This window comes from Atta cephalotes, assembly GCF_000143395.1.
Source record: "Atta cephalotes unplaced genomic scaffold scaffold00048, whole genome shotgun sequence".
NCBI lineage: Eukaryota > Metazoa > Arthropoda > Insecta > Hymenoptera > Formicidae > Atta > Atta cephalotes.
Genome location: NW_012130112.1, coordinates 1,915,150 through 1,924,007, shown reverse-complemented (window position 1 = coordinate 1,924,007; position 8,858 = coordinate 1,915,150). Strand labels below are relative to the sequence as shown.

The 8,858-nt window shown below is 34.7% G+C and overlaps 3 protein-coding genes across 3 annotated transcripts in view; all 3 read right to left on the bottom strand.

Moving 5' to 3' along the window:
- The window catches only part of LOC105622766 (plexin domain-containing protein 2), a 36,259-nt gene extending 35,503 nt beyond the window's left edge, over positions 1–756 (bottom strand). The window contains exon 1 of the mRNA XM_012204178.1: positions 627–756. Within this exon, the coding sequence (XP_012059568.1) occupies positions 627–756 (130 nt within the window). The remainder of the gene's footprint in view (positions 1–626) is intronic.
- Positions 757–2,015: 1,259 nt separating this feature from the next.
- LOC105622802 (cilia- and flagella-associated protein 69-like) lies at positions 2,016–4,541 on the bottom strand. The gene is made up of 5 exons (XM_012204213.1): positions 4,375–4,541; positions 3,789–4,084; positions 3,283–3,497; positions 2,745–3,176; positions 2,016–2,321 (listed from the first exon to the last, which is right to left on the bottom strand). Exons 1-5 carry the CDS (start codon positions 4,539–4,541, stop codon positions 2,154–2,156), a joined length of 1,278 nt encoding a protein of 425 aa, XP_012059603.1. The 3' UTR covers positions 2,016–2,153.
- Positions 4,542–4,903: 362 nt separating this feature from the next.
- Positions 4,904–8,089, bottom strand: LOC105622801. Its single transcript, XM_012204212.1, has 5 exons — positions 7,853–8,089; positions 6,450–6,885; positions 5,844–6,084; positions 5,301–5,601; positions 4,904–5,086 (listed from the first exon to the last, which is right to left on the bottom strand). The coding sequence occupies exons 1-5, from the start codon at positions 8,087–8,089 to the stop codon at positions 4,904–4,906; spliced, it is 1,398 nt and encodes a 465-aa protein (XP_012059602.1).
- Between the last annotated feature and the right edge of the window lie 769 nt (positions 8,090–8,858).

Genomic DNA, 8,858 nt, shown 5'->3' with positions numbered 1-8,858 from the left:
GTACGTACGTACGTACGTACGTACGTACGTACGTACGTACGTACGTACGTACGTACGTCGTACGTCGTACGTCTCTCTCTCTCTTCTTCTTCTCTCTCTCTCTCTCTCTCTCTCTCTCTCTCTCTCTCTCTCTCTCTCTCTCTCTCTCTCTCTTCTCTTCTCTCTCTCTCTCTCTCTCTCTCTTTCTTTCTCTTCAGCCATCTCCTTTTCTTCCTTTCTTATTCTTTATCTATTCAAACATTTGTGTCGTTTGATAATTCTTTATTACCTGACATTTCTTTACCTTTATTTCTTTTTACAAGGATAAATGTTGCTTTATTCAATTTTAGACAGTCGTCTCGAAAAAAGAAAAGATATAAAGTGTTTTAAACATTAACTGTTCTCTCTTATTCGCTTCATCGCACCGTTTCTCTTCCTTCAGCGAGCGCGACGGCCGTCTCGCTCGAGCCTTCCCCGCTCGCTTCGAAAAGAATCCTCCGTGATACGCAACAGGTTATCGAAAGGTACCCGTGTGCGCGCTCGCCGCGGCGTATATATATATGCAAATATGTAAATGACATTTGTATAAACGCGCGCGCGCACATACACACATACACACATACAGGTATACACGACGCAACACTCACCGTGCTCGGCGACCGCCAAGGATCCAGCCAGGAGAGCGCATAGGACAACTAATAGCAGGGAGATCCACGTCGACCTTCGATGTCCTTTTACACCATCAAAGTAGCACCATCGTTCCTCCTTACGCGCCATAATTGCGTCAACTTTGACACGATAAAGGTTTCTAATCCGTCCCGTCTTTCCGCTTTACGGAGGACTTCGCTCGAAAGTTACCAACGAGCGAGCGTCGTGAGTTCTCTCGATAGACACTCACAGGCGAAGCAAGTACGAAGCGGAGCGCGACGGAAAAACGGTGAACGCGCGCGCGCGCGAACACACTTACGGCGGCGACGGCGGCGGCGGCGGAAGAACGTAGAAGGATGGAGAGACGCACAAAGGTGTGGGTGGTGAAGGGAGAACCGGATGGAGAGGAAAGACAAGGAATCAAAGGGTAACTCGGAACTCACGAAAAAGAGAGAAAGAGAGCGAGAGAAGAAAATGGGAAAACGAAGGGAGAGAAGTTGTGAACACGCCGTTGCGTGAACGAGTTCTCGTCTCGCGGGAAGAAAAGGATGTTCCGGAAAAAACGAAATCGGTAGAGCGCACCGCCGAGAAAAAGCACGTCTCCTTCGACCGATCCGTGTAAATTTTGCCTGCACGAGAACGCGCGCCTGTCGAACGAACACGGGGCGAAAGCCAAAAGAGATTTGTAAAAGTTTACAGGTCACGCGACACACTGACGACGACCGAGCGAGAGTCTCTATTCGAACGGCGAAAAGCTGGTCCTGAAGCGCGACTCGCTCTTCAAACCGGTACCATCCGACGGCGGACCACGGCGACGACGACGACGACGACGACGACGGCGGCGGCGGCGGCAGCAGCGACAGCACTCGCTTACGACGCGAACGGCATGCTCGCTCTCACTAGTCACTCGCTGCGCTCGCCAGTCTCTCTCGCCCATTCCGAAGCGACCTCGAGAGTATCTAGATAATCATCTAGGTAGACGATCTTATGTGTCAGATAACGCGCCAGAACGCTAGCGTGAAATTCGCACGATCGACTTGTTTCGATTAACGCCGTTTAATAATGATCGTGATGTCTATGGAAGACCGTTCTTAGAAATAAAACAATGAAGAAATTAAATTAATTAAAAATTAATTGAAAGCTATTAAAAAGTAATTGAAAAAATAAAACAGTTGTTAACAATGAGTTAAATATTAATGACATAAAATAATTTTTCTTTTATATCTCTCTCGATATGTCATATTTATAGACGCACGTGTAGATTTGAATCAATTAGTGTCAAATAAACAATGACAATTCCGCGCGTAACGCGGCGCGAAATTTTCTCTGTCGATAAGAAAGACAACTATTATATCGAAGCAAGATAATATCATCATCATAAGAAGAAGATGTTTTATTGCAATTGAATTTTTCATATATTAACTTGATATATTTATTAAATCATTATTTGATGACTTAAGCAACGCACAGATTACAGATTGAGACTTTCGATCATGTAACTGTCTGTGCGTTCATAGAATCAGCGATCATAGAACAAGGAATTCGTGATAATTTGGAGCGAAGGACTTTAGAACTTTGCGAGGTGAATCGAAGGGTAATATTGGTGATATTGGAGATATCTCCGTAAAATCGTTCTGAAAATCCTTTAAATACGGAATGTGTAAATCGACCAAGTGATGTTGTCCAAAAATTGCCTAAAAAAATTATAAATTCTTTTTTAAAAATTTAGAAATTTATAAAATTAAAATATGAAAGAGTCTGAGAGTATAGCCTTCAAATAAAAATAAAAAATATAAAGAGATAGCCCGATAGCTAAAATAAGTATTAAAAAATATTGGAGTCGGCGCGGTAAGAAACGTGCAGTTAATTAAAGAATATAATATTTAGCGGGTTAAAAAGTTAAAAAGTTCAACTAATAACATAATGATATTAACTTATGATATTAAATACATGATCTCTCATACTTTGTCTTTTTCGTCATTGATGACAGTAAATGGAGCCGAAACGTTCGAGTTAAAAATAATAAAATTTAAATGCCATTAAAATTCAAACAAAACTCCAAATTAGAAATTCTCTCTCTTTCTCTCTCTCTCTTTCTTTAAATCCCTTGATTTTACCGTGACATTCGTCTTATCCAAAAACGTTCGATGGCATTGCTTGATGTCAGCATCTTTGGGGAATGACAGGGTTGCGCGCACTTGTTGCCTCTGTCGAGCTTTCTTCTGTAACATGTACGATCTGTCAGTCGTACGACGGATGCGCTCTATATCGTCCAACGCTTCCAGGGTCGATGCTAACTTGGAATCGCGTATCTTCGCGAACTCGTCTTTCTCTAAGATCTCATCTGCGTTCTTGGCCATTTCAACCAACTTTCTCTGACGGTCCTTAATTGTAATTTTCCACGAATGGTGAAACTGCACCATGTGACAGATCAGTTGCGCGTCCGTACTCACTGGGATCAGGTGGACCTGCTCTAAATATTTGCTAAGCTCCGTCCACATCTGACCGAGTTTTAGTCGTAGATACATGTCGGCGCAACATAGTGTTATCTAAAAAAAATTCGAACACACTGATTCTGATATTAAAAATTGATAATAAAAAATTTAATATTATTATGTTTGAGCAAACGGTATGATCAAAGATAATGTATCTTACTTGGTCTTTTATTGGCAATTCCTCAAGTAGAATCTTATAATGCTTCTGAGCGATTTCATATTTATCGCTGTCTCTCTCAATTATTTTTAAAATACTAAAGATTTTTGAGCGCACCGAACCAAGCATGTCAATTATAGTGGGACAAACGTCGTCCGTAAGCTGGAAACAATAGGTATCTCTCCACTGTTTGGTGCCCATCTGAAGAAATTCAGGATCTGAAATTACAAACAAATTCAATTACGTGTAGTTAAAAAAATTTGCTTAACTTTTTGTTCAAATTTATTCCGTAATTTACATAAATAATTAAAAAATGTTTAGATAGATATTTCTTTCTAAATAAAGAGAGCTTCTCTGCTTTCCCGATTGTCGAAAATATTTTTATGTCTAGAATTTTAAACGATTTTCAAGAATTTAAAAAATGTTAAATTAAAGTAGATTTTGTGAAAAAATGTCTTCGTATATGAAGCTCGACATTTTGATTCGCGAGATTGTACCTGCTGTGGAACCGTCGGCGCGTCTTTTAATGCCGATCCTGTCTTCCTCTTCTCGCCAAATACTCATAAATAAAGATATCAGACCTGTCTTCTTATCAGCGCCTCTCCAGGTGCAGAGACATGGTCCGCAAAAGGTGCTATCGCACATATCAGTTAATGCACCGAGATACAAACATTTTACAGGGTAGTTCGCGATCTCAATGATGTCCAACATAGAGTACAATCCACCGCCGTTCAAGAAAATTTGAAGATCCTCAGGATATCGCACTATGCATTTCCAAACGTAAGCACCTGTTATTAGCAACAGTCTGTCGAAAAATGACAAAATGTTTATTTATAATTTGCTTCTATTTTTCATTTCAATATGTAAATTCTTTCTAAATTCGTACATTTCTTAAATTTTATAATAGCCTTAATATTTATAATCATTGACTGGTAATTAGTTAATACAATTTATTAGTTAACATAACAAATTAATTAATTAAATAATTAATATAGAAAATTATAATAAAAGCCGACAAAACAATATTTGTGTGAAACAAATATTGTTATAACAAACAAATATGTTTAATAAATATTTGTTTAACAGGAACGTTACCGCTGATCTACTTGAAAATCTTCATTTCTTTGATGTAGACACTTTGCGAATATTTCTAAAATAAGCTCGACGCTTCGTCGTTCGCACATCTGTTGAACAGACATTTGTTTTTCTATAAGCTCTTTTAGGGAGATCAGCAGCAATGTTAGAATTCGTTGCCTCCTCATCGTAAGCTTATCTAAACTCATTATATTGCTGAATAATTCTGAAATTAGAAAGTAATATTTTTTATTAAGAATTCAAAGATCATTGTAAAAAGATTACATCAATTTTTACTTGTCTACGAAATAACTTATAATATCTCTTACTAATTAATAACGGTATCATTCCGTGTTTTTGGAAATTCTTCAAAAGAAGAACATTGCCCTGCAGAATTATTGAGCAAATGGATCTTATAAAAATCATCACAAGATACTCGTTGAATTCCATGTTCAAAATTTGCTTGAGCATCATCAGTAATCTATAAGTATTAAAATTTATTTCATTTGGCTCCACATTAAAATCCGATTAATTTTTTTATGTTTTTTTTTTACGTAAGAGTGCCTTTGCACTTCACAAATTCCTTTTCTATTCGTGGAGCTAATAGTGATAAAATATACATTGCACGTTCCAAAAGAATTAGCGACAGAGAAGATCCTTTATCTTTTTTATTATTCATACAGACTTTAATGATTCGAAGAATAACTGGCATAATCATCGCTTTGTCCATTATCTAAAAAATTAAAAAGTTATTTGTCGATATATGTTTTTTAAAATTTTTAAATAACATGTTTTACTTAAAATAAATATGTTTTGAGATGATTGAATCTTTAACCCTAGAAAAGTCATATTTAAAAAATAACAAATTTAAAACATCTATTTTTTCTGAATTAAAAAAAATTTTTTTGTTTAAAATTTTTTAAATAAAATTGATACGAATAATTTACGAAGACATAAATGTCGATATCTGCGAGGTAAATGATGATCATCAATAGAATCTGTTTGAAGAAGAAATCCTCATCACTATCGGAAAACTTAACATCTTCTGTCCATATTTTAGTAGTGCCAGATTCAATTGCAGATAAAAGATTGATGATATCTTCCGCGATACCGCTTCTGACAAGATCCCACGATGGTAAAGCCACGATTCCAGCGAGGATCAATGCGGCGATGTCGTTCCTGATCCTCAAATTGACTGCGCAATATTGACCGCGAAGTATCTGCCGCTTAAAGGAATACTTTAAGCCCCTGTACTACGTCAGAAATCGTATATTTTATGCTTGATAGCTTATCTCTCTTAAAGAGGAGGTTACATAATAAATACATAAATAAAATCATAGTAAAATAATATCTTATAAATTAAAAAAAAAAGAGAGAATAATGTATCTGTATAACAAAACTAAATGAAATTTATTCTATGATTATTTTTCTATCACATTGTCTTTAAATTTTTAATTGCTAATTGATTAAAGCGTGCTATCAAATGGTACCACATAGCGCATTTCTTGGGCGATGGAAGATCCTTCAGATGTTCTGGTAGCGTTTTCAAAGATAACACCGAACTCATGAGGCTCCACAAGAGTTTTATTATCAAAAGCATGATTTCCCACGGATATTCCTCTCCCTCAAGGGGTATGTTCGGCGGTGCAGTGCAGCACAATTTCGTCGAGTAAGGAAGATCCATCCTGGTTAACAACGTGTTCAGTATCCCGGCCTGCAGCATTCTGTGACCTTTATTCATAAATGTAAAGTTATAGTCTATGCACGTAAAACGAGAGACGACAGAGGTATTCTTTGAAAATTATCTTTGCTTTAATGTCCCGGCATGCGTGTTATTCCTTGGAATAATATTTGAATGAAATATGAGCTTAATACATAAGCATTCGGTATAGTGTTCTACTAAATTTCTTTTGAAACGTTTTGCCTTTAAGAAACTCGAAATATATATTTTTTAATATTCTTTCTTCTCAAAATGTTTTATAGAATATTTAAGAAAAATTTCAATTTAAATTGAATTGAATTGAGAAGAGCAATGTTTTTCTAATAATTTAAACAATATATGAAATATCTCGATTCGCGATTATTCAACAACTTACAACATTGATTTGAGATCGAAGCAACCATATAAGCCAGTTCCAAGATCTTCGGATATATCTTTGGCATAGCAGCCTCTAGCAGTTCGTTGATGATAATCGGCAATCTAGAATTCTCCATGGCTCGACGACGAAAATCTAATTTCACTGCCGCAATGTTTATCGGTTTCGTCTGCCTAATTAATAAACAATCAAGAATCTCGTGGATCCGTTGGACATCTTCTTCATTGGGCAAAATTGTTAGAAGGCAACCGAGAAATGTAAAATAATGCTCTATTATGACAGAACTAGTGAGACTCTCGGAAGCTTGTTTCAGCAAAGGCGGTTGATTGCACAACTGCAACATCCTATCCAAATGCTCCCGATAGTCATCAGTTTCTCTGCTCTTCCAGACTAGAAATTCTAATATCTTCATTATGATCGGCAAGTGTTTGACTGGCTGTGAAAGGTATCTTTAAGAAAACATACTTAGAAAATATGGTTAGAAAATATCGAGTAAACTGGAGCAAGTGAAAGCAAAATAGATATAACGAAGAATGTATAAGAAATTAATTTTTAATAAGTTTTTATTAATTCTTATATAATGCTTTTGTGTGTGTATTACAAACAATATTACTTAAGGTTAAGCCTCAAAGATATTTTTAATTATCCTTGAAAATTAAATTTTACGTTCCTAAAATTATAATTTTTGAAAAGCAAGTAATATTTCCTATTTTGTCACATAATAATTAACTGGCTTAAAGAGGTTCACACGCTATTTCCTAATCAATAGACAGTTTATTCAATAATAATACGTAAAACAATTAAAATAATGGAATAAAAAGATTACTGACAATATCTTATGCCATTATACATAATTATACATAATTAATTTTATATGTTACTAAATATATGTTACTAAATATATATATTACTAAATATTTTTAAAATGATAAAATAAAAGTTGTAAGCTGCCCATTTGATATATACATATCATCTTCGAGCATCGTTCATTTGACATATATTCTAGCTTTTTTCATTTAAAGAATATAAATTTCTTGTAAACTGTACAGTCAGTTTAAATAAAACTTTACGAGAACAAACTTAAGTGTTTACTTTATAATTATAATAATTTTTAAATTGCTGTCTTGTACGCAAGTGTCTCAATTTAAAAGAGAATAATTACAGAATAAGGTTATATCTCCAACTTGTGATGTAAAATTCTATAAATTTAGAATTAAATATCTTCAAAATGATACGGTAAAAATCAATGAAATTTTTTCTAGATATTATTGATATCGTTAACATTTGTATTACATGTATATTATAGACTTATTTTTATATTTTATCAAACGTGAGAACTTTCTTAATAATTCTCAATCAAAGAGATTTTTATTTTTAGTATATACGTGTAAATTAAAGGATACGTAACCGTCGTCACCAATTTCATGCAAGTAATCAAATAAAAGTCGTGATATCCGCTCAACATGATCGTTGGTGACAGGATCCGACACAAGTTGTCGCAATTTCTCTACAGTATAATCCACATCTATTTGGCGACATTTTTTTGCATTCAAATATAATGGAGGACAATTACAGTTCAAGTATTTCGGACAGACCGATTTCTTGACGGCAAAATGACGATCTTGCCGTTTCTGTTCCATTCGTGCTTAATCGAAAAAAATGGTTATACAAATTATATAATTTGTCAATCGCCGATTTTGCTTGAACATTAATCATATATTGATAATAAATTAACTTCGCGTTGCAAATCGACTGTATCTTGTTTCGCTCACGATACACTTTTTCTGCTGAACGTAGCCGATGATTGCAAAGTGGTCAGGTTCATTCGTGTGATACATTATTATATTATACCGATAAATTAAGACAGCTCGAGTCTCGATGAAATGAGAAACGCACCAAAAGAAAGATCCACGCAAACTGGTTATGCAACGTTTAACGATTAATGAGAAGCGATATTCGCATTAAAACTATAATCATACATAGTAATAATTACATTAATCGGATTTATTAAAATTTAAGAGGATTCTATTTTATAGAAATGAAATAACAGCGAAACAATATTCTCTGTTTCATTAATTATTTTATTTAAATGTTTTATAATATATAAATTGTGTTAAAAATAGGTGCGACGAGATAAATTAATGAAAAAATAACGTCTTAAAAGTTAACGAAAAACTCTGATTTATAGAATTTTATGTAAAATATAAACATTATATTATAAATATTGTTTGCACAAAGGAAGCAGCGTAGGTAAAGATAACAATCCACTAACTGGCGCTCCCTGGACGTTAACACGCCAACTCACAAGTGGATGAAAGGGGCCTTTCCTTTCTTCTTCAAATTCTGCTATTCAAACATATTCTCTTATGATTATGCAATCCAATGTCATCCAAATCGTCCAATAAATAT

Coding starts and splice junctions, on each gene's coding strand:
- LOC105622801 (XM_012204212.1), bottom strand. CDS start 8,089: ATGGAACAGAAACGGCAAGATCGTCATTTTGCCGTCAAGAAATCGGTC. Junction 6,085..6,449: donor TTCGATCTCAAATCAATGTT/GTAAGTTGTTGA, acceptor TTATGAATAAAG/GTCACAGAATGCTGCAGGCC. Junction 5,602..5,843: donor CCCAAGAAATGCGCTATGTG/GTACCATTTGAT, acceptor GACGTAGTACAG/GGGCTTAAAGTATTCCTTTA.
- LOC105622802 (XM_012204213.1), bottom strand. CDS start 4,541: ATGAGGAGGCAACGAATTCTAACATTGCTGCTGATCTCCCTAAAAGAG. Junction 4,085..4,374: donor GATTTTCAAGTAGATCAGCG/GTAACGTTCCTG, acceptor ATTTTTCGACAG/ACTGTTGCTAATAACAGGTG. Junction 2,322..2,744: donor TGGATAAGACGAATGTCACG/GTAAAATCAAGG, acceptor TAATTTTTTTAG/GCAATTTTTGGACAACATCA.